At 35.5% G+C, this 25,514-nt stretch overlaps 1 protein-coding gene across 1 annotated transcript in view; it reads right to left on the minus strand.

Moving 5' to 3' along the window:
* Positions 1 to 25,514, minus strand: part of cstpp1 (centriolar satellite-associated tubulin polyglutamylase complex regulator 1) — a 241,139-nt gene that overhangs the window by 148,505 nt on the left and 67,120 nt on the right. The window contains exon 3 of the mRNA XM_028793835.2: positions 16,484 to 16,614. Within this exon, the coding sequence (XP_028649668.1) occupies positions 16,484 to 16,614 (131 nt within the window). The remainder of the gene's footprint in view (positions 1 to 16,483; positions 16,615 to 25,514) is intronic.

Below are 25,514 nucleotides of genomic sequence, written 5' to 3' on the forward strand. Positions count from 1 at the left end.
CACCCTGTCTGTATTCTTTTTCATCTCCGTGCCACAATCCCTGTTACTCTGTTCTGTTGATCCCAAGTATTTAAACTCATCCACCTTCGCCAACTCTACTCCCTGCATCCTCACCTTTCCACTCACCTCCCTCTCATTCACACACATGTATTCTGTCTTGTTCTTACTGACCTTCATTCCTCCCCTCTCTAGAGCATATCTCCACCTCCCCAGGGTCTCCTCAACCTGCTCCCTACTATCGCTACAGATCACAATGTCATCAGCAAACATCATAGTCCAAGGGGACTCCTGCCTAATCTTGCCTATCAACCTGTCCATCCCTATTGCAAATAAAGGGCTCAGAGCTGATCCCTGATGTAATCCCACCTCCACACTGAATGCCTCTGTCACTCCTACTGCAGACCTCACCACCGTCACACTTCTCTCATGCATGTCTTGTACAAATCTTACATACTTCTCTGCCACTCCGACTTCCTCATACAATACCACAACTCTTCTCGAGGCACCCTGTCATATCCTTTCTCCAGGTGTACAAAAACGCAATGAAACTCCTTCTCGCCTTCTCTATGTTTCTTCAGCACCATCAGGGCAAACATTGCATCTGTGGTGCTCTTTCCTGGCATGAAACCATACTGCTGCTCACCTCTCTTCTTAACCTAGCTTCCACTACTCTTTCCCATAACTTCATGCTATGACTCATCAATTTTATCCCCCCTGTAGTTACAACATCTTCCAGTTCTTAAAAATAGGTACCAGTACACTTCTCCACTCCACAGGCATCCTCTCACTTTACAAGACTCTATTAAACAAATGACTGGTTAAAAACTCCACTACGATCTCTCCTAAAAAACTCCATGCTTCCACATGTAAATGCATAGATATATACATAGTTTTAATTGTGTCAAAAGTATCAAAGTAAATCATGGTGCTTTTATCTAAATCCAGGTCAATTCTAATCGGACATGGCGTATGAGTAGTTTTCACTCTGTTATGTTCCTGTGGACATCTTAGTGCTGGGGTATTCTTTCAAGATCCCGAAGGGCCACTGTGGCTGCAGGTTTTTCATTCCAACAAGTTTCCTAGTTAGAAGACAGTCCTTGTTGATAATGAAATTGGGTATTTAACTATATGGCTTGCTGGTGCTTTCATTCATCCAAGACCAACCTCCATCACACTGTAGAGTTTGTTTTTCTGAAAATATTATCCATATGCTTTGACTGGAACAGATTTGCACGTTACACTCTTCCCCTTTCTCTTTCATTTATTTCTAAACATTTTTGTACACAGATACTACTGGAAATATGCATCATGCAGTATTAACTGGTGGCTGGTTAAGAAAACAGGAAACAATTAAAACCTAAATGCAGCTGTTTAAAATTAAAATAAGCAATCAAGTGTTTTGAATTGTAACATGTGAGTTAACATTAAGCCCAAAAACATATTGCTTTAGCAGCAAATAAATGAGTTCTAATTAAGAAATTGCTTGAACTGAACACCTGCAGCCACAACGGCCCTCCATGACTGTAATTGAGGACCTATGGTCTACAATATGATTAAAATTTGTGTTGGATAGATGAAAGCATCAACAAACCATACAGTTAAATATCACATTTTATTTTCAGCAAGGACTGTCTTCAAATTAGGAAAATGGTAGGAAGGAAAACCTTCAGTAACTGCAGTCCCCCAGGTCTGTGAGTGAATACCCCTGTCTTAGCCAGGCTCCAGTTTCCTGCTACAGTCATTTGGTTGGTGTGTTCAACTTTTGTTGAAGTGTTTCTTTTCATGTTCAGGTGGTTGAACTGCTGTCTTCTGCCTACTGCTGTCATTATTGAATCAGAACCTCGTTGTAAGTTCTCCAGGTAGAGGGTGAGTGCATAACACAGATTGGAAAAAAAAAGTTTTTTTATGTAGAAATATTTTAAGCTGAACACCAAGATCTTTAAGTTTTCAAAGCACCTTTCTTTTGTCTGCCAAATACGATACGGCATGTTTATAATGAAGTAATTCAGCTAAAAAAAATCAAATGCCTCCAAGCAAATTTTGGATATGTTGGGGCAATTAAAAAAAGTCACAGTTCTACAATTACCTCACAATTTCACTCTGAGCCTTGGGCATTTTTTTTAAATCATAATTGATGCTATTTGAGAAAATTATCTGAGACCTCAGTCTGCAAAGTTCCTCAACATGCATTTCATCACTTAGTGCTTTCTAATTCTACAACACAAACACAAGATGAGACATGGTATGAAGGGTTTAAGTTATTTGTATTCATTTGTATCATTTTTTTTTTTTACTAGTAAAAGTAGATAAACAGCAACAAGATATATGCCTCAAATACATCCTTTTCAAATGTCTTACATAAGAATAAGGCTTTTGCATTTGGTTTTCTACTAGCTGAACAAAAATCAGAATTTCTTTTGAAAGGCAATTATGGTGTGTTATGTTTCAGCCTGACAAAACAAATAAATGACTCTTAGGGAAACCACAGTTAATAACTAGAGCGTTACTCCAGACTCAAAAACAACATGCTTAATAATAAGTAATAATTTATCAAAAGAATGGCCCTCAAAGGCAACTAATTAAAAAAGTATAAATGATTCATATTATATAAAATTAATGCTATGATAAGCTTAAAAGGAATTAATGCTCAGCTCTATTATGTTATGCAAATTTTGTTTAAAATTGATTTAAAAGTAGTGCAGTTAGATGATCCCATTAGCAAGAAAATATATGGTACAGTAGTACAGGCACATTTACAGTAAATATTTTTATAAGTTACTAATTAATTTTATCTTGCCAAATTAATTTCCCTTTAGAAGTACACATTCAAAATCCTGGATCCTCCATGTTAAGTACTGGTTTACCAACAACACATAACTTAAAAAACTGCTTAAAAATATAACATCTAAAGAAAAAAATTAAATATTAAAATAAATTGTTTTTATCATTTAACCTTCTGAAATGTTAGGTTATAAAAAATGTGTAACAGTTTTGTGTTTTTAATCACTATTATATAAAAATGTGCTGGAAATGGTTTGTGTACTCAGCTGTTCAAAAGAAACAAATTACTGGCAAGAAGCACAAACTGTTGTTTTTCCAACATTCTCTCTAAAAGCAAACATTTTTAAAGATGGGAAGATTTTATTAAAAAAAGAATGATTCATAAAAGAATATAATTAAATAAAAACAAACAAAATAAATTCACAAACAGTGAAAAACTGGACAACAATGTAAGCTGTGTGATGTGAGAAGACACCTCTAGGTGTTATTTTGAACTGGAATCAAAGAATACTTATTGAAAATTGCAAATAACAAGAGCTTTGCTAAATGCATGAGCAGAAACCATTACTAAATGAGAAAGAAATAAATACCTCATGAAATACAAACAAAACTAACATCAATCTAAAAGCAGACACTAACATTGTTTCCTATTCATTAGAATGGCTCGCTCATCCAGTGGGTAACCAAATATTTAAAAGTTTAGATCAAGAAACAGTAATGGAGGATAAAGGCTATTTTCTAGGAACACTGTACCAAACAGTACATTTATCCACCTACCACAGTGGATGGTTTCCTTTTGGGAATTTACAGAGCAAGGTGCAACTCACTTCAATTTCAACTTTTATAAATATTCCATAGCTGAAACAGAGTCCAAAAATGCTATGTTGAAAAGCAAAAAAAATATATGTACAGTTTAAATTTAACATTTTATTAATTTCCTAATGAAAGTTTACTTTATTAATGTTTACATAGACAAACTGTTACAAGAGAAGATCCATCTATTAACCAATTTGATTAATCCAGTTCAGGATTATGGAAACTAGAGACCATCCCTGCAGTAACCAAACCTAACAGAGAGACAATTCTTCTCAACCTAATGAAGACATCTCTTTAATTTGCCACTTAAAAGCCAGGAGTAAGAGAAAAACACTTTCAGAAGTGCAGCGAGAGTGTAGCCACAGTTTTTACCTCAACATCATCTGAAAAAACTGTGAAATTATGGTGGAATACTAAAACATCACCCCATTATTCAAGAATACGTCAAGACACCGGTAACACTTAAAACTAGAAATTCAATAACTTAATTATCTAATGTATTTACAAACGTTATAGTCTAGCCACAATCAACTATGGTTTCATTTTCTATAAAGTAAGGTCTAAGGACTAACTTCCTAAGCCTATTCATCCTTGATTGTTCTTATCAGGCTATTCAGTGCTTCCATCCAATATACTTGTTAGGTTTATTTTTATTTATTTATTTATTTATTTGTATATCGATTGCATTTGAATTTTTATATGGGGATTTATAGTTTACCTGATAAAATCAAATTGACGACAAAGTCAGCCTTACAACAAGGATTCCAAGGGACACTCCATTTTGCAGTCACCTAACAGCTAAAAGCCATGGAGTTTAAGGCTTTCTTGTGATCACATAAAACAAGTGGCTTGTTTATTATGCAAATTTACCTCTTAATACAGAAATGATCTCTCATCTGCCATCAGAGCAATTCATCGGAGTAAGGACTAAAGAAGAGGTTAACAAAGAACAGAATTTTGCTTCATAGGAAGAAGGCCACTGCATTAAATGTAAATTTATTGTCCTGTTCCTAGAACAGTTCCAAGATTTTTCCCAGCCTTGGGGCACAAAGTGTTAGTCTGATGAAAAAAACAGCAGTAAAAGTGTAGAATATTGCCATGTCAAGACATACCTTTATAGATATCATGCAGCAATTAAATATTACTCTACTTGCATCACTGGATTTCACTCCATGTCATTACCCAATATCCTCTATCTTGCATTGGTGATGGATGAAAAGATTGATAGATGGATAGATAGACAGACAGACAGACAGACAGACAGACAGACTTTTTGGGGTCTTAAAAAGGACCATCAATGCCTTAGAATGGCCGCCCAGTGAAAGTTGTAACCTTAACTATATAAAAATGTGGGGGTCTTACTAGAAGATATCTATACACAGTAGATCCACTTACAATGTGACTGAGATTAAACTCTTCTGAAAACAAAAGTGGGATACATTATCAAAATGCAGGTGTATTGTATTGGTAAAGGTTTATCCAAACAGACAGTCAGCAAAAGGTGGATTGGGTACATTAGTGCAATCAAGGCACTGAAAGTTGTTTTTTTTATTATAATTTCTAAAATTTTTTATCTTACATTTCAGCTTTCTGTATACATCAACAAAAGGTTTCATTTCAATAAAGACTAATACCCACTCTGTGCATGTAAGAATGAATGTACAATACGGCCTGGGCAGACTCTGGCCCTGGAGGCCTCAATCTATGTGTGTTAAGCACATATGAAGATTAGGCTCACAAACCGCACAGAGTATTAAGAAGAGATTTATTGATTCATCTTCAACTCTATATTCGCCAACAAAGGAATGATGATTTGAGAAAGAAACTGTTGGATTTTAATTATTAATAACAAAAACAGTCATGAACGATGAATATTTGTTATTCTGCTATATAATATTAATTAAATAGTCAGTTATTTATGTTTAGTAAATAAATACACTTTACTATACAGCCTATAAAATAACACCTTAACATATATTTTTGCATTTTTAAACTGTGCAGAAAACATTGCAATACATTTATATGACTTACTCTAAATCATAATTACAAGTGTAAAGCTATTAATACCAAATATTCATACACGGAAAGGTAAGTGGACATTGTATATGTATTGATTGTTAAAGTTTGAAGCTTTAAATTATTTATTTTAATACATCTTTAAACATATACTCCATGTTAGTTAACTGTCTGACTGCTTCTCCATGGTTAAGTAACAGTCTGCTGATTTCAGTACAGACATGTCCCTAATCCAGAGACACTGTGGTTTAGTGCCTAATAAACCCTAATACAATGTTATTGGTTCAGCTTTTGCCTCCAACCTACAGTGTAAGAATAAGCAAATCGGCCGGTATTCCAATTGCAAAAAATACATATTAACATTATGATTAAGAATTGTTGTAATTATTTTTTATATAATTATATATTTTTCTCAGTGTTATTCTGAGAATTTTCTTGCATTATTGAATATGTACATTCACAATAGGTGTATTATTTTGCTATGAATTATTGCTATGTATTTGTGAAAATCATTTACAATTATTCAGAGAATTCTTCACTTTCTTTTTGTGTTACCATTGCCATCATTACTAGTAACGTTTATAAACTGGTAGCAGGAGGCAATCATCTTCCACTTGTACTGTCCAATGTTGTAAAGGTTTCAGGTTTTGAATTAAGATTACAATTTAACAACAATTCTTTCTGACCAATAGTTCATTCTGTGCTCTGGTTTAGACAAAAGACAGGAGAAATTTCTCTGGTTTTTGACTTTAACTGCTCATATCCTCTGCCTTGAATGCACTTTGGCAGTACAGTAAACATCAGCACTATAGGTCTACATATGTAAAATACCTTGGAGTGGTTGTTTCTTACTTAAAGGTGCTATACAAAATAAATGTTTTTTATTTGTTTGTATCACACTATTTGTCATTTCAGTCTTACTATAACCCACTCCACTAACCCACCTCATTTGGGCTTATGAACTTGCTACCAATTTGTGAACTGCTGTGACTGCACATTGATTCTGCTTTTGATTCCTTTTTCATGCCATTATGTTTTAAAGCATGGTGACTGAGGCACAACAATTTTTAAATATTCTTTTCTGCTCAACTGTTCTTTAAAGAGACATGTGGCAGTTAAAGTAAAGTAGTTAACATCATAAATCCCCTTACTCAAAAAAAACAGTAACTGTTAGTGCAGGTTTATACTTCACACGAAGTGACGCGACACATGCTCCAGCGTACGCTCCTGCTACACAAGCGTTTTACTGTTTATACTTGCGAGTGTACTTTACGTAAATTTGGAAGAATCCACCAGATGGTAGTGTGAGTATTATCACGGTGAGAACAGGTTCAGCTTTGCTGTATTGTGAATTGCCAGGAACACCAATTATATTCTGATGACACCTTACCGTAATATCTCTGAAAAGGATGTTTAATGATTAAATCTATCAATCCAGGGATGTGCCCATTCCAGCAAGCATTGGACACGAGGCAGAAGCAATCCCTAGACGGGGCATCAGCTCATCGCAAGGTGAATACAAGCACTCACATACACTAGCATCATTTTAGTGTCACCAAATCTGCATATCTTTGGAAGGAAACTGGAGCACGCTGTGGAAACCCAGCAGGAAAACATGTAAACTCCAGGCAGGGAATACCAGCAACATGACTCCCTGCAAGACAGCAGTGCTACTGCTCCGCACACCATGTCACCCCCATGTCTGCAATTATTAACAGTATTCATTATTTAAACGAAATTAATGATTTGTCTGTAAAATGTAACATACATACTTTAATGTATTTCATCATGAAAGTGATATCAAGTATAAATCTAAGGATTCTAAATGTGTACAGAGTTGGAATATCACACATTTAATGTGTTCTGTTTGGTGATCTATTGCTGTTTGCTGCTGCCGTCAGGTTTGGAGGAAGCCCCAGAAAAAAAAGACGGCACAGAAGATGGAATGTGAGATTATTAAAATGTTTCGTGTCATTAAAAATCGGGAATATGCGACGTTTGAATATAAAAGCACCACGAATGCATTTGTATGTCGGCATTTTGCTTCACCACATCGAACCATTCATCAAATATCGAAGTGCACACATCAATCCCGGAGGATCCGCATAGAGGCTTTCTGTCATATGTAGATAGTAAACAGAGATTCTGACGTCACGTTCCGACTTTTATCACACTGTGTCCCCCGACTATTTGTTGGTACTGCAACTCATGCACGTGTTGTGTTAATTTCTGAAGACCTGCTCAGAGGGCGCGTCAAATGAATGCTGAGAATGCGTGGCAGCCATGATGCGTACACGTACGCATTCTGAGTGTGAAGTATAAATGAGCCCTTAGACTGTTTAATTGTATTTCGCATATTTCACTAACAAAATGGAAACATACACATCACTGTAACTTCACAACAGGATTTTTTTTTGAAAAGGACCATTCATTAGTGAGTATAATTTAATAAACCATGAACTTTAAATGATTTGAGGTATATGGAACAAAAACTGAATCTGAAGTTTGTGGAAGAATAATTTTAGGGTAACGTAGCATTCATCTTAAAGAAATAGCATAAAGGCTTAATAAATACCATAAAGGCTTAATAAATGTCAGAAACTTGATCAGGCACACCAGGAAACCAGATAAAGGTCAAGTGAACAACAAAATGTTCACTAAATTGTAAGAATTGGTTTAGGAAAAATACTCAGATGGTCAAGCAAATAATGTACCAGAAGAAAGGTTGATGAAATATACAAAATGTACTGAAGGATGACTAAGAGATGACTAAGAAATTACCAGATGTCCTATAAACAAGAATGGACAGAGGTTATATTCACACAAATTTCAAGGGTGGAGGCACAACTCAAAGGTATAAGAGGAACCAGAATATAATTGAAGTCTAATAATAGACTTTTATTTTATATAAATCATTTGGGTGTAAACCAATGAACCAACCAGAGTAAAATATACAGTATGCATTGATTGACACTGCATGTAAATTCAGTAGTCTCTCTATTATAAAAAAAAAAAATCCTGGGAGGGAGACTAGGGAGACAAGACGTGATCTTCTCGGAAGACAATTTCACATCCCACAAGACAAGGCAGTGAGACCACATTTAAAACAAGTTCACGGACATCTAACCAAGCAGTTATTGGAATACTTTTGGCAGACAGACATCATGTGCTCCCAGCTCTTAAAACAATGACAAGTGACAAGCAGAACACGCAGCTTGCCAGCAGCAGCAGGAGGCCAGCAGATGATCCGAACGCTTCTTCTTATCGTGCGTTCTGCCCACCCTACCCCCCCCCCCCCCCCTTCATTTTCACAAAGCGAGTGGTAGAGATGTGAAGTGGCAAAAGGACAGCTTCTGTACAGGCTTTGAAATGACAGACGCAGAGCGTGACAAGCAGAAAACGCAGCTCGCCAGCAGAAACAACGCAAGCAGATGATCCGACTGCAACTCCTTAGCATGCATTCAGCCCCCCCTTCACAATGCGAGCAGCAGAGATAAGAAATGGCAAAAGGACAGCTGCTGTACAGGCTTTTAAATGATCAATGTGCAGCGTGACAAAAAGAACACGCAGCTCGCCAGCAACAGCAGCAGAACGACAGCAGATGATCCGACGGCATCTCCTTAGCGTGCGTTTAACCTGTTCCTTAGGAAGTCTTGAGAAAGAGAGAGAGAGAGACTGCCTAACATACCCTTTCAAATTGTAAATGTGTTTTGAAAATATACCCTTTCTAAAAGAATATAAATATGCTTTTTGGAAGAACTCTTAAGACCAATTATTATAAACAACAATTTGCTTTTCATACTCACATGACAAGAATATATAAAATACTGAAACATCTGTATAAACCCTCAAACCCTAAGCCAACTGATTAGTTTGCATTTTGTATTCATATTATCTTGTGTGTGCTATTTGGTATAAAATAGATGCAAATTTATAGTATTTCCCACAGCAATACAGTAATGTATGTCTGGTGAATTTTCCAGGAAAGTATGAGAACTGTTGACAGCTTATGGGGTATTTCATTTACTTTAAATAAAAGGGCAATCAAACAACATTTCAGTAAACTTGCATTGCATAACAAGATTATAAATAAAATCTTGATAGTAAATCTACTGATATCAGCTTGAGGCAAAACATGTCATTACTGCATATTGTGTACATAATAAGTCATTTCATTATGCTCCTCCGTTTGCCCTGTCATTTTCCTTAATACGTTAGAAGATAAACAAAAAAAAAAGACAAATCATTTCTGTGAGACTACAAATGCTAGTTGTCATGATTCGTCTATAATAATAGTTCTGATATGCAAGGTAGCAAAGAAGAAAATGAAAGTCTTTACCAAAATGAGTGACTAGCCACTGCTTCAGTACAAAGGTATCAAACTGTGCCATAAATAAAGAAATGAATCATAAATTGGCTGCTGCTGCTTGTAATGAATTAGAGAAGAACCATAAAAAGGAAAGTATTTTATTTTAGGCAACAAGTATGCCATTCTTTTTCTAGTCAAACTGAATAAGGATTTTCCAAGAACAGTATTACAGTATTTCTTTTACCCTGAAAACATACAAAGCATACTATGTAAAATACAACATCTGGAAAAAGGGTTATGAAACATTTTGGATAGCTTGTACACGAGACAAAATTGTAATTCTAAAATTTACACTGATGTATACATTTCATCCTAAGACTTTCTAAATAATTAGAGTACCATTCTCTTGCCTAAACACTGAGCATCTGAAATATAGTATGCCACTATGTCAACTGTGTAAGAGAGTTATTAAAAAAATTAACATACCATTAATTACATTACTTGCAAAGAATGCACATTTTATTTTTTTAAAGGCAACTATTGAATAATTGAGAAATCCATCCTAAAGTAAATTATAATTCATATCTAAAATAAATTGGTAAGGGAATGACATTCTAAATATAAGCCAGTGATGGAAATGTGTCAAATTAGACAGGCATAGCTGTGAATGTTTTGGTTAATTTATCTCTATTAAACTCTATAATGTACCTGGGTAGAATGTAGTGCAAATTTGGAGTACAGTCCCTCACACAAAAGAACATGCAAGATCAATGTGGAAGGTTGTAAATATTGGGGCATTAAATCCCAACACACTCACTGACGTGGACGCTTGTACAGCTTTGCCCCTCAGTACCACTTTCACTGCTGGAAAAGTAGAGTTATGCATGTGCAATGTATGTACTGCCCTGTAGCTATGGCTGGCAGTAATAGCCCAAGTTATGGGCAGAGGGCCATGATATGTACTGTAGTTATACACAAAAAACAAAATTGACATTCTACATTCGGAAATCTAAAGCAGCTGTCAAAAAACAAAAAAAAAAAAACACTAGCTACTGTCACCTGTCACAAAGACAAACATAATGCTTAAAAACACCACCTTCAAAGCTTTCATTTTTATTTCGCCCTGCCCCCATCACATGATAGCTGTGTAATACCTATTAAGTAGCAGCAGATACAAACAGAAGAGGTCAGAGCCAAATGCCATTGAAAAGGATGGGGTTAGAGGGGTACTCCAGCCTATTTCTGATGATCAGTCAAGCCAGGAGGCATGAAGACTGATAGTTATCAAATAAAAAAATCATAAAAAAAAAAACTTTGAACAAGATTTTAACTTAAAGCCTGTAAAGTAAGAGAAACACAAATGCATTAACAGAAAAGGTGTGTAATCAGGCTAATAGCATGTAAGGTGGTTGAAATGAGCAATGCTGTCTGGACTTGTGGCTTTACATAAAGTCTGAAGTGACAAAGACTACAGGCCCCAAGAGGTAACCTGAGGACACATTTGTTTACAAAATGAACTTAATTTAGAGAGAGTCAATCACCCATCCCTGGGAATGAACAGATAACAAGCCAAATTGTCCTCAGGATATAGACAGAGAAAAATCACATCATCCCTGGGATATGAACAGATATCAAGCTACACCATCCCTGAGATATGGAAGAGGGCAATATCAAGGCACCAAATGGAAGTAAAGATAATGGACTTCGGTCATTAATGTAAGCAATAATGTAACCAAAATAAACGATATTATAATCATTTATAATTTATGCAAACATAAATTTGATACTATTTAATAAAGGTGCACAAAAACAGACATCATTTGTGAAGACAGTAGACTTCAACTAAGCATGAGCGAGAAATAAGAGTGAGATCATCATTCAACCAGAAGATTCCATCAGACTTATTGTCCAGCCAAAACTTTGGAAGCAGAACAGCTTAATGGGTTATGGAGCTTACTGCTCCTGGGGGTCTCTGTCTTCTTTGGCTTGTGCACCAAATTCTTCTGAGAAGTATACTTAAATGTTTAAATGCAAAATGGCTTTGATAATAATACAAATAAGGCATTTAATTTATGTAGTGTCTTTCCCCATGCTCAAAACACTTAATAAGCTAATGAAGCAGCCTGTATCTATTATGTTTGCTGATAGGTTATAGAAGCTCTTGGAAACTAGCAACAATGCTAATGTAATTATGACTTTTGTCTGTCATTGCTTACTGAACACAGCATATGTACTAGAGAGTGCTATTAATGGTGCATGTATGAGTAAGTTTACACAGGCAGTGCCAAATCTGGTAGTATGGAACACAAAGGTGGGCATACAGAGGGGTGTCTTATAAGGGGAATCTAATTGCTACTGATAGGCAGAGGGTGATCTTTGCCTAGGTTAAATTATCTTAAAAAAATGATTATTGTAAAACCACGAAAATACATAGATTTTCAGTTGAGAGTTTATGCTCTGTGCATGCACTCAGTGGAGAGTGCAACACAAAAAATAACTGAAGTGAATCTCTCCATAGATAGACCTGTGCAATAAATACTCAAAATTTCATTCAAAAGGTAATCATTTGTTGTCGTGACAATCGAAACAGCCTAAAGTTAAGTCTGCAACATGAATGAACTACAGCAATTGCATAATACACAATGAATAAAGTCTAGCCCAACATTTTCTTAAGTTTAGCTAATGTAAATAAAGCAAGTACAAAATAATCTATATTTTTACTTATGCATGTATTCGTGCAATATGCAAGGTATGTGTTTTCTAAGCCACAGAAAAGGCACACCTCAGTAGATAGGCAGTGTGGTGTTGTAGCTAAGACAATAAACCTTAAACAACAAGACTGATGGTTTGATTCCTACCTCCAACTCACTACATGACCCAGCGCAAGTCACTTAATCTGGATGTGCTCGAATTGTTAAAAAAAATATGAAAACAACTGTAGTGAATACCAATCTTATAAGTTGATGTGCATAAAGGTATAAGCTAACCATAAAAAAAAACAATAGTGAAGTAGTTCCACCTGCTACACACCAAAATCTACAGAAGACATTTTACTAGCACTCTGTAAATACAACTAGATCTACTTTGATGATACAACTCCCTAGCAAAACTACAGAAGATAAACAGGAGCTGTTACCGATTAAGATTTAGATGGAAACTCCATTGAAGTATTTGATTGGTTAAAAACTTTGTGAAATATCTGATATTTTTATAGTACTAGGGTGTTGTACCGTGTTAGCCATTATGAATGTAGAGAAAAGCCAAGCAAAATGACACCTTTTATTGGCTAACTAAAAAGATTACAATATGCAAGCTTTCGAGGCAACTCAGGCTCCTTCTTCAGGCAAGATGTAATACAGAAACTGGAGTTTCCTATGTTTACATACACACTCTAGGACAAGAAACAACATTGGTAAATATTTAAATGAGAAATTTTAAATGTAAAAAATTAATAGATTCATTCAGGCTAGGGTTAATTTAACAGGAGAGAAAAGAACAATGTATTGTCAAGATCTCTGGATAAGATAACTGTCCAACAAAGTCTTTTGAAGTTTGTAATGAGTTTTTTCAAAACAATGTGGGTCTGTAGACAGGTTGTCTGTCATTCTGAGAGATGTAAACAATCCTCATATCTGGCCATAAAACTCTTGTCTCTATTCAATCCATGTTGTAAAGTATTAAATTTTAGCATGAGTTTAACTTCCCATTATTTTCTCTCTTGCTGTGTTTTGAAGTTGCCCATAAGCACTGTGACTTTAAAGACCTTCTCACAGTGTCCATGGCTGTTGAAGTGGGCCGCCACAGGAACATCTGTGTTGCCATGTTTAATGTGGAACCTGTGTAAATTCATTCTCTGGCGGAGTGTTTGTCCAGTTTCTCCCACATACAGTGCAGTGTCAGGACATTTCATGCAGAAAATTAGGTAGACTACATTAGATGATCTGCAGGAAAATGATCCCTTTATGTGATGTTCAAGTCGGCAGTGTGGTATAACTATACGGTCTGTATCATAGATGTGGGCACATGTTTTGCATCTTTTCTGTAGGCATGGAGATGTGCCATTTTCTGTTGGTTCACTTAGGGAGCTTCGGACAATTAGTTGTTGAAGATTTGATGGTTGTCTGTATGGCAGGAGGGGAGGTTCAGGAAGTACATTTTTCAGTGTTTGGTCATTGTTTAGTATTGGCTGAAGTTCTTTTATAATTTTTCGAAGTGTTTCAAGATGTGGGTTGTAGGTGACAACAAGGGGGATGCGATCCTTGTTGTCTTTGTTTTTATATTCCAGAAGATTGTCTCTGGGTATGGCAGTAGCTCTTCTTATTTGAGTGTCAGTTGTTTTGGGGGTATAACCTTGTCTGATGAAATCTTGTCTGAGCTCCTGCAGTTGTTGATCCCGGTCTGTCGGGTCTGAGCAAATACGATTGTACCGTATTGCTTGGCTGAAAATAATGGAGCGCCTTATATGCTTGGGGTGGAAGCTATCACTTTTCAGGTAGGTCTGCCTGTCTGTCGGTTTGTGAAAAATAGAAGTTACAAGGGTGTTGTCTTTCAGTTGAACGGTGGTGTCAAGGAAGCAGACTTCTGTTTTTGAGTAATTCAGCTTCAGCTTTATGTTGGGGTGAAAACAATTATATTCATTATGAAAATGGAGGAGGTCCTTTTCACTGGCAGTCCAGATTATGAAGATGTCATCTATGTAACGGAGATGCAACATTGGTTTTACGATGCACATTGACATGAAATCTTCCTCCAATTTTGCCATAAAAAGATTTGCATAGTGAGGTGCAAACCGACAGCCCATTGCAGTCCCCATTTGTTGTAAGTAGCAATCCTGTCCAAAAGAGAATAGATTATGTGTCAGAGTGAATTTTATCATTTCTATTACTGACTTTGTGGGTAAATCATGTTGTTTGAGGTACATTTCACATGCCAATATGCCATCATCATGGGGGATGTTAGTGTAAAGTGCCTCAACATCCATTGTGGCCAGTAAGGTTCCCTCAGGTAAGGGGCCTAAAGCAGACAGTTTTTTTAAGAAGTCAGTGGTGTCCTGGATGTAGCTGGTTGTATTACGGGTGAGGTGTTTAAGGATGTGCTCCACCCAACCTGAAACATTTTCTGTAAGGGAGCCAATTCCTGAGATTATAGGCCTTCCTGGGTTCCCTTCTTTGTGGATTTTAGGAAGCATGTAGAAGTAACCCATTTTGGGGTTCTCAGGAATTAAACTGTTTACATGATCCCTGATGTCAAGAGGAAAGCTACTTACTATTTTTTTTAGTTCCTTTTTGTAGAGATCTGTTGGGTCTTCTTGCAGTTTGTAATAATGCATAGTATTGGACAATTGTCTTTGTGCCTCCTGTATATAATCTGATGTGTTCATGATAACTAAAGCACCCCCTTTGTCTGCTGGTTTGGTAATGATTTCTGTATTTTCCCTTAGTGAATGTATGGCTCTCCGCTCATCCCCAGTAATGTTTTCTATCCGATTTTGTTGCCTGTTTAAGATTCCTGTTTTCACTCTCTGTCGGAAGCAGTCTATATAATTATCCAGGGTAGAGTTTCTGCCAGCTTCTGGTGTCCATGTGGATTTATTGGTGGGGTTGTTGTAACTGCTTGTTGTTGGTTCCTGTGTGTTACTGTTTTCTTTCTTGTGGAAAAATTCTTTTAGTCTGAGTTTTCTGAAGAATTCTTCCATATCACTGCAGAGTCTGATGTTGTCAATGGGCTTTGCAGGACAATATGAGAGTCCCTTTGTAAGTACCGACATCTCTGCTTCATTTGGTGTGTATGAGGAGAGATTATATACATTTATACAACCATTAAAACATCTGATTTAGTCATTGAGTAGATGTTTTAATGGTTGGATAAATGTATATAATACTTTGTTCATGCATTTTATGTACCCTCTTGCTGCTATAAAGGGTTGGAGGAACCCAAGTCCATCTCTGCAGTATCAGACACAAGACAGGAGCCTAGTCAAGATGAAGTAATAAACCATTACAGATTAACCTTTTGCAAATACCCCTACTTATGCATACTGAACCATTTTATAGCAGCAAACCAAAATAATCTTATCTTTGACATATATAAAAAAAAACCTGCACAAAAATACTTGGAAAACTCCACACAGACAGTAAGAAAGAATTTCAACCAAGGACTTTGGAGCATTGAGTCTCCAGTGCTAACTACTGCAACATCATGCCACTCTTTCAGAATAACTGCAATGTGAAACATAATATTTATATGGCTACTCTGTAGACTAGTGCTGCTGATCCCTTACAGTTTCAGAAAAACAGATATAAATTCAAAACTGGTCCCTAAATCTGTGTAGTTTAAGCATTCTCTTCTGTGTTTTCTTCCATCAACTTCCAGTTTCTTGAAGTCATGCAGGTTAATAGGTAACTCCATGCAGCGGTTTTATGTAGGTGTATAGTGTGTCCTATGGTAATCTAGGATAGTTTCTGCATTGAAACGATTGCTGCTAAGCCTGGTCCAGGTTCATCTGGACTCTGAATTGGATGAAGTGGTACAAAAAATGGACAGGAAAAAAGGAAACCTTACCTCCATTCTTCCCAATCTGTCTAAAACACCTCCAGAACATATGTAGGAAGGAAGATCTGTTGTGAGGAGTGGCTCTGACAAAGGAAAACTCTCGAAAAAGGATGTGATTTCCTTTCTTCACACTGTTAAAACTACACAAAAACATAGCAAGTTATTGGTAGCAGCAAGAAAGCAATATATAAATACAGATTCTTATGCATTAATCTTATTTTTGTCTAATTCAACATGGCTAAAAAAGATTTTTTTATCTATATCAGCAGTGTTTCATTAAGTTTTATAAAGTAGAGCCCAGGTGGATCCTCCATTATTGTTTGTCACCAAAAAAATAAGGAAAACAAAATAGCAGATCCAGTTCAAAGCTTTTTTTGTTCAGATAAAACAAACCACATTCTACAGCATACAATAGTATTTATACAACATTAGACTACCTTTAATAGAATACTTTAACAAACTGCAGATAAACTAGCTTTTTAAAACAACGACAACACTGATTAATATTAATAAGTTTACTAAAAAGATTACAATATGCAAGCTTTCGAGGCAACTCAGGCCCCTTCTTCAGGCAAGTACATCTTGCCTGAAGAAGGGGCCTGAGTTGCCTCGAAAGCTTGCATCTTGTAATCTTTTTAGTTAGCCAATAAAAGGTGTCATTTTGCTTGGCTTTTCGCTACATTCATAATGGCTAACACGGTACAACACCCTAGTACTATTAATAGGTTTGTAATTCTTCTTACTTCCAGATGCACATCTCTCTGTAATTTTTTGATGTTGTTCTTGTAAAATACATGCAGCCCCCAGGAGTCTTAAGGAAGACCCCTTAGTAGATTCACTTGTTATTTCCTTTTTTACTAAATAATAAAAACAATTATTCCTGATGTGTATAATAGATTAACTGAAAATATAGGGCTAATTACCTTTATTTATGACTTTATATAATTTATATGGGTGGACTGAGATTACAGCTAGTTTGTGTTGTGTTAATTTAAACTAATATGAGCACAAATTAACCAAATTACAGAATACAAAGGCAGTATTTTTAAAGCAGCATAACAAACATGGCAAACAGAGATTGGTTGAGGTCTCTTTTTATTTATTCATTTTTATTTTATTCACAGAACAAAACAAAATTAAAATAAAAGATAAAATAGTATAATTTTGAGAAAATCCATCAAACTTAACCCTCAACCCTATCCAAGCCTAATGATTAACTGTTACGATAGCTTGTATTTTATACATTTTTATCATGTGCTTTCTAATTTGATCGTGTAAATACTAAACTATAAGCTACATAACTATAAAAAAAATACATGTTTTATTCATATTTTCGTTTAAGCCTTTTAAATTTTATTTATGGTTATGTTTTGTAAATTAAACGCAGGTGCCACCATGTTGAGGAGTCACTGATATGTTGCTGCACACCCTCTGCTAGAGGACACGATCCAGGCGGTCACACCACATGACGGTTTATGAGTTGGCGCCACATGTTCTTCAATAATCAAGTTTGTGGATATTCTCAGAAACGTTTGAGAGTGCTTACTTTTGATATTTCATTACAAACTTCAGGCTTAGGACTTTTTGAGTTGATTTTAGTTTTGGCTCTGACACAAAGTCATTTTTACTTCTAGTAACAACAATTTGTTTTCTGTTTTACTCATTTCACTCAATTTCCATCTTGTAGCTTAACAACAAGACAGTCCCATGTAAAGTAACCTTTAAATATATAACAAAACAGCAAATAAAAGGTGTGCTTACTTTCACAATCCATTAATTACAGTGGACATAAAAAATATTCACACTCTTGGACACCTTGACATTATATTGTTATACAACATTGAATCACAATAGATTTGATCTGGCTTTTTTGACAATGATCAACAGAAAATTACTTTTTTAATGCTAAAGTGAAAACAGATCTTTGCAAAATGGTCTAAATTAATTACAAGCATGCAATTCAAAATAACTGATCACGAAAGTATTCACCCCCTATAACAAGACACACCTAAATCATTGCTGGTGCAGCTAATTGGTTTTAAAAGTCACATAATTTGTTAAAATGAAATCACCTGTCTGTAGGATAGATGCTGTTCGTTTGGACAATACTATTTCTACCCAAATTAACTACTGTAAGTAAGATGGAAGGAGGGCTGTCTATTAAGATCCTGCTTATTGTTTTTGATTACATTACCAAAATTATGTGATTATTATGTTTTCCGGTAATAACAATTTCCAGGTATTTAAACCTTTCTGATACAATTAGCAAAAACTGGTGTGCAAAGGCAATAATAGGAAAAAGCATGCTTTTATTCACTAACCCAGAGACCTTATAAACTCTGCATAGCATATATAATACAAATGACAAAGATGAGTATCAATTATAGTGGTCTCTTAAAAAAAAATTATAAGGAATTAACAACATTTTATAAACCAGCTATGATTTCTTTAATTAATAATATAAAAACCTTTAGAATATTCATGCATACATTTATAATCACATTCACATTCAATAGGGAGACTGAGCCTAATATGAAAATAAAAGGTGTTCATATAACATGATCTCAAAGTCACCTTGAGATATGTGTATAACTCTGAAATATTAAAGAAAATATTTAATAAACATTCAAAATAAGCATTTTGAACTGATAGCAATATTCCCTTTAAAGATTATATAACTAAAAGGTTTGATTCAACAAAACAAACTAGCATATGCAAAAATAATGTTATGGAGTGTGGTTATGTAGTTTGTTTTCTGTAACAGTGTGTTGTGTGGACCCTTTCATTCCTCATACAGTATATACAATCATTGATAGACTGCAACAAATGCCTCACATATCTTGATTGTAAAATGAAGTACCCAGGAGGAACAGAAAGTTATTGTGTGAAATATAAAATCTGCTCATAGCATTATTGTGAGAATTATTATAAAAATAAAGAAAATTTCTGTGCATCCAGCTTCTTTCTGCAGATGCAGGTTAGCCCAGTTTTGCTATGTATTATTAGTTTCAAGAGTTGTTATAGTAAGCAAAGATGAATTAAGATATATCCATGAACATTTTCAGAAAGAAATGTTATTAATCAGATTTTAAAGTTGAATGTATATGGATATGTTAACTTGAATATGATTAACACAATTGGACTGATACAGAAAATAAAAATGTTTATTAAATAATTAGATTGTTACACATGATTTATAGCAGCATTTTTATTTTTAATGTACCTGTTGAATGATTAGATTATGAAATTTAATTGACATAGCAAACCTCTCATGATTACACAGCTAATCTTCACTCAGTTTCAGAATTCTTAGTGCCAGTGTGGCTAGGAAGGTAAGCAGGGGGTGGTTTTCCTCTCCACTGTGTGTGCTGCCTGGGAGTAAATATTCTGAAGTTGCCAGAGAGAAACAAGGAGGTTCTTTGTGGTGTCCTTAATGCAAGAATGAAATACTTCCTCAGGATTCAAAATGAAAGGTGATTTAGTGCATTAAGAATGCTTAACCCTTGTTGAAAATAATGGGGCCCATACTGCTTCCCGAACCTGGACACAGACAGGCACAGTGACAAGTCCAAAAGCAGCACACTGTTGATTTCTAAACCAGCACGTGTACAAATGTCCAGCACAACACTACTGCTCAGTCCCTTTTCCACTCTCTGTTTCTTTCTTTCTTTCTTCTTGTTTCTTTCTCCTCTGCCGCCTCCACTCCACTCCCAGCAAGCTTTGTCCTCCACCTCCCGACTCTGGCTCCTTGAACGGAGTGAGGCAGCCACTTTTATAGTGCACCCGGAACTGTTCCAGGTTCTCTCCGATCTTCATCTGGCAGCACTTTCAGGTGTGGTGGAAGCACTGCATGGGCACCCAGAAGTGCTCCAGGTGCACCCGGATCATCTTCTGGCAGCACTTCCGAGTGTGGCAGAAGTGCTGCAGTCCAGGGCTCCGGAACTGTCCGGGTGCCCCCTGGCGTTGGCCACGGGCTCCAGCAGAGCTAAGCTTCCAAGCTCCAAGCCCATAGCCCCGATGCAATCCAGCAGGGTTGCCCCATCATGTTCTAGTGGAGGTATTGCTGTGGACATGTCCTCTACCCCGGTCCTTCCATCAGAAGGGCATCCCAACCAGGCATGGTCCCCCGTCCGTCCGTCCGTCCATCACACCCTCTAAAAAAAGAGAGTGAGAGCAAGAAGGCCTCTTATAATAGGTGTGTTACCATTTTTTATGAGCACTACTAAATTGTTTTGTAAAATTTCAGGTCTTTGGGTTTTTTGGGAAGCTCATCTTAAATATTTCAGTATATTTTGCAGTAAGGGAATTATGGGCTTAGTTCTCTTATTTAACATCATTTTGCACAGCCATATCGACATCATACTGGCAACAGTATAAGGTCTACATCACAAATTTCCAAAGTAATCAGAGTTTTCCGAGTTTTCAGATATTATATAAAGACTTTCACAGTGTTTTATTGTACGTATCATTTGTCTTTATTTGATCTTTGACTTAGCTTGAGTAAGATTTTTAATTTGTATTTTGGTCTCTAGTGTTTGATTTTTTTTTTTACTTGTATTGTCATCACCTGATTGGATTACTTGACTTTCTTTTTTGTTTTTCTCAGAACAAGTTCTGAGAAAAAATCATCACAGCTCTTCCAGTACCATATTAGGAAGTAAGGTCACATCATGACAGACAAATGGAAGCATCATGTCTAAATAAGAAAATTGGAAGATGAAAAGCTGCCTTGCACACCAGGTTCATAGCAATATTACATACACCTCAACAATAGAGCTCCCTAAGGACTGCTATATACCGTCACAAGCTCTTTATGTCTTTAGTTATATATAGTAGCTTTATTCAAGAAGATTATTCCGGAGTTTTGCTCTAAAGTAGAACTAGGATAGAGCTCTAAGCTAAAAATCAGAAGGCAAGTCAAAGAAGGATCAGCAGTATAAGGAAGAGAACACAAAGTTTTGTGGAGCTAAAAAGGGATCTGCACTGTCAATCGGAAGGTCGCCGGTTCGAATCCCGAAAATGCCAAAAAGGGACTCTGCTTTGTTGGGCCCATAAGCAAGGTGCTTAACCTGCAATTGCTGAGCGCTTTGAGTAGTGAGAAAAGCGCTATATAAATGCAAAGAATTATTATTTTATTATTAAAAAGGGAGAGTGCTTGGTAATACTTAAGGTGTGGGGAAGTTATATAATTAGGAAACCACTCCAGCACAGATTCAAGATTTATGACCAATGAAGGATTGCCCACTAGTGTAACAGGCTATTCTTTGTTCAGTCACACATCTTTTGAGATTGTTAGTTTGGGAAGACCACAGGAAGTGGTGTGCTGTTCTGCCTAAAGGACTAATAAACTAATACTGATCTCCATTACATCAGTACTAATAGTAACAGACATACTGTTTAACAAACCTGTGAACATTCACTGAACAGTTTTCATTTTGTGCAGTCACATACACGTATTATACGGGTTCTATTATACAGAAAATATGTGTCAGCCAAACTGAGATAAATATAAGGATAATAGAATAAAAGGTATGAAGTGGAAGGATAAACTAATGACTAAAAGAACATTTTAAATGTAATTACAAAAAGAAAGAAAATTGGATTGACCCCATCTGAGGCAGAACGAGTTTGATCAGGTAAAGAATCAGGATGCTCACAGTACAGTGAACAGTATTAAGAAATACAAAGAAAAGCTATGGACAGAAAGGCTAATCAAGAATGTATACTAAAGTTAGCCCGACTGCAGAAGTCTGTTGATTACTTGAAGGATACTTTGTTTTTGAATGTTGCAGCATAATGGTTAAAGTAATGACTTCTGCAGCACCTAATGCTACTTTCAGGGATATCTCTGTATGCATCAAAGCAAGCAGATTTTCAGAGACTGACAATTTTAGGATCCTAATAATGTACTATAATACGGTTCTGAAACCACTAAGGTACTTTCACTTATTTTCATTATAGCCAATACATTTAATTTAGGAATTAATTGCAAACTGCATACCTGAAAAAAAGAAAAGAAAAAATGTTTTCTAACATTTAAGTGGCCATTTTATTAGTTATGACCTCCCTTTCCACATGATTGACTGGTCAGTGATGGCATTTCACATTAACTGCAGGCAAATCAAGTTTATGCTTGCAATTCAGGAGAAGATTAAAGATTTAAGTAATTTCATCAACATAAGCTAGTAACAGCAAGACATGTTAGCAAATGTGCATTAGGAATAGCAAGCTCCCTGGGATTCTTACATAAAATAGTGTCATAGGTACTGTATATTAAAACATGGGCCATCACCCAAAAAATAGCCATCTGCATTACGTCGTTAGAATGAGATTGCAGTTTAAAAATTGCAGACCCGGGCTGGCAGGGCTTATGTATATTAACAGATGGGCTATGATTAATCAGTTAATGGATTAGGGTTTCAAAAGGTACAGTGTATCTTTTCATACCTTCTTACAGGTGGATATTACAGCTTTAATAATATGGTTTCTAATACCCAACAATAAGCCCAATTTCTGGTCATGACAAAAGATTCAAAGAACCAAGGGCTTGTGAATTCTAGCAAGGCCATGAATCGGGTTTGGAGTATGGGAATTTGCCTATAAATTGTTGCGGTAACCAATCCACTAAACCTTCTGGCAGTCATTAACAACATTGTACCTCTAAACCTTCCGTAGCCCTTAAAGTGCAAGGTACCATTTCAGAAAAGGGAACCACAGTAATCTTTTCATTCAGGTACAAGGTGCTGCTCTCCATAGGTTTAGAGGACTACACTGGGCTACTCTCACTTCTTAACCCTGCCTTATATCCTGCAAGGTCAGTGTGTGTTTCCTCCATTATCAGAAACCTTGCTAAGCCCAGTCTGTGTGTTTTCCACTCTTTTTTCTTCTTGAAAACCTCTTTACATTAAACAATCCATCACAACATCCTTTAGATTTTACGAAGGTCTAATACATATGAAATTTCTATAACCTAAAATAAAAATACCCTTACATTTTTAATTACACAGTAAGAATTTTTATAAAAAAATAACAAATACCTTAAAAAGCTTTACTTTTTTCTCATTTTAGCTATAAAAGCACTGGTTTGCATTGCTTTGTTTTGACAGCACATGACATTCATATCTTGAAAAAAATCTGGAGTGGTCTCCCCTAGACTTTCTCTTATACACCGATATGGGGATGGATATTTGAGGAGTAAACTGCAAGACAATGATTATATTTTTAATTATGTACATTAAAGAACCATCAACAACAAATCAAATCAAATTAAAAATATACTGAATAATTATTATAAAAGTAAAGTTGAATAAATTGGACTCTGCAGCTGCATGAATAAAAGGTAAAGTACCACTTCTGGTTAATGGAAATAGATTTCTTTCAACTTTTGGGCTAAGTTTTGTACCTAATACTTTTATGCAAAATTTGATTGACCAAAGTGAAAGCATACTCGAGTTATTGTGCATACATACATACATTCACACACACACACACACACACGCACACATAATTCCAAAAATGGAATTTTTTCCGAATCAGGTAGGTCTAAAACATCAAAATTAATTAAAATCTCGATATGGAATTTTTGGAGGATTCCAATACTTTCCCTATACTTTGTATATGAGAAAGTAAGCGAGGTCTAAAATGTCAAGATTCATCAAAATCTCGAAATCGAATCTTTGGACGGTTACAATACTCTCCCTATACTTTGTATACAAGAAAGTAAAAATGACGAAAACTATGATATTCATATAAAAAAAAAATCACTACACATTTCTTCTCACAATGTGGAAAGGTTTGGCTACTAGAAACAAGTAGATTCAGCAGAATTTACAGTTAGGTGAGGCAGAAAAAAATCTGTTTAGTGTAGCTTAACTAAGTGATACCTTCAAGATATACTTTGTTGTACTATCTTCTATGGTAGTTATGTGCACTGCTGCCTTGTAGTTCCAGTGATACAGGTCAGATTCTAAACCTAATCATCACTGTCTATGTGGAAGGTGACAGTTCCCTACAGGTTTCATGGATTTTGTCCAGATACTCCACTTTTTCCCCCACATTCCAACTACGTTAACTGCTGAATATAATATGGTTCACTGAGAGTGTAGATGTGTGTGTGGCAGTCTCATGAAGGGCAGGCATTTGTTCCAGTGCTGGTGCCTGCATTGTGCTTTGTTTTGCTAGAATATTCTCTAGCACCCTTTTATTGTATAATGGAAAAATATATACAGGAGATTGATTATAATAAATAAATGTATTAATTTATCCATCAAGAAAAAACAGAATTTAGCAAGCAAAGTTATCAAATATTACAACAACTGTTATAGCTTTTAAGTATCACTTATCCTTATCTATGCTGCTTGGGAGTAGACTTATAAATGGTCTTCGTTCTTATTAAAAGCATTTTATTAAATATAAATTTTAATTTTAAAATATAAATTTTTCAGATATATAATTTAAAGCAGAAATTATTCAATAATACATTTAAGACATTCTATAAAATGGTATTAAATTAACGTGAATACATTTTAATATATTTAAAGGTTTTAAATTGTTTAAAAAGATTGATACAAAAGAGCTGTCATAGTTAAGCTGGGTTTTTACCTTAATGTAGCTATTGTATAACAAAAGAAAACTGTTTCATAAGCAAACTAAAATGTGACATTTTTCATCAAAGTAAGTATTGGTTAATAAGGTATCACAGAAAAATGTTAAAAAAAAATTTTATATCTCTGTTTGATTATAAGTTTACTAAACAGAATGCTTTACAATGCAATTACAATTCAGATGTAACACTAAACAGACAGGTTGGGACACTGTCATATTATTTTAAGTTTTCAGCAGTTCTAATTCTATTTTACAACAGCATGAAAATTTTCATCACTCTAAACTGCAAACTGATAAAAATGTCAAGTTCATTTTGTAGCCCTATCAATATATCCTTAGTTCATTATAAACTCTCAGAGGAGTAATAATTCTACAATCAAAATAACCTTTAAACCAATAAAATTTGTTTTAAAGAGTTTTATTATACTGTAGTGTA

This window comes from Erpetoichthys calabaricus, chromosome 2 (assembly GCF_900747795.2).
Source record: "Erpetoichthys calabaricus chromosome 2, fErpCal1.3, whole genome shotgun sequence".
NCBI lineage: Eukaryota > Metazoa > Chordata > Cladistia > Polypteriformes > Polypteridae > Erpetoichthys > Erpetoichthys calabaricus.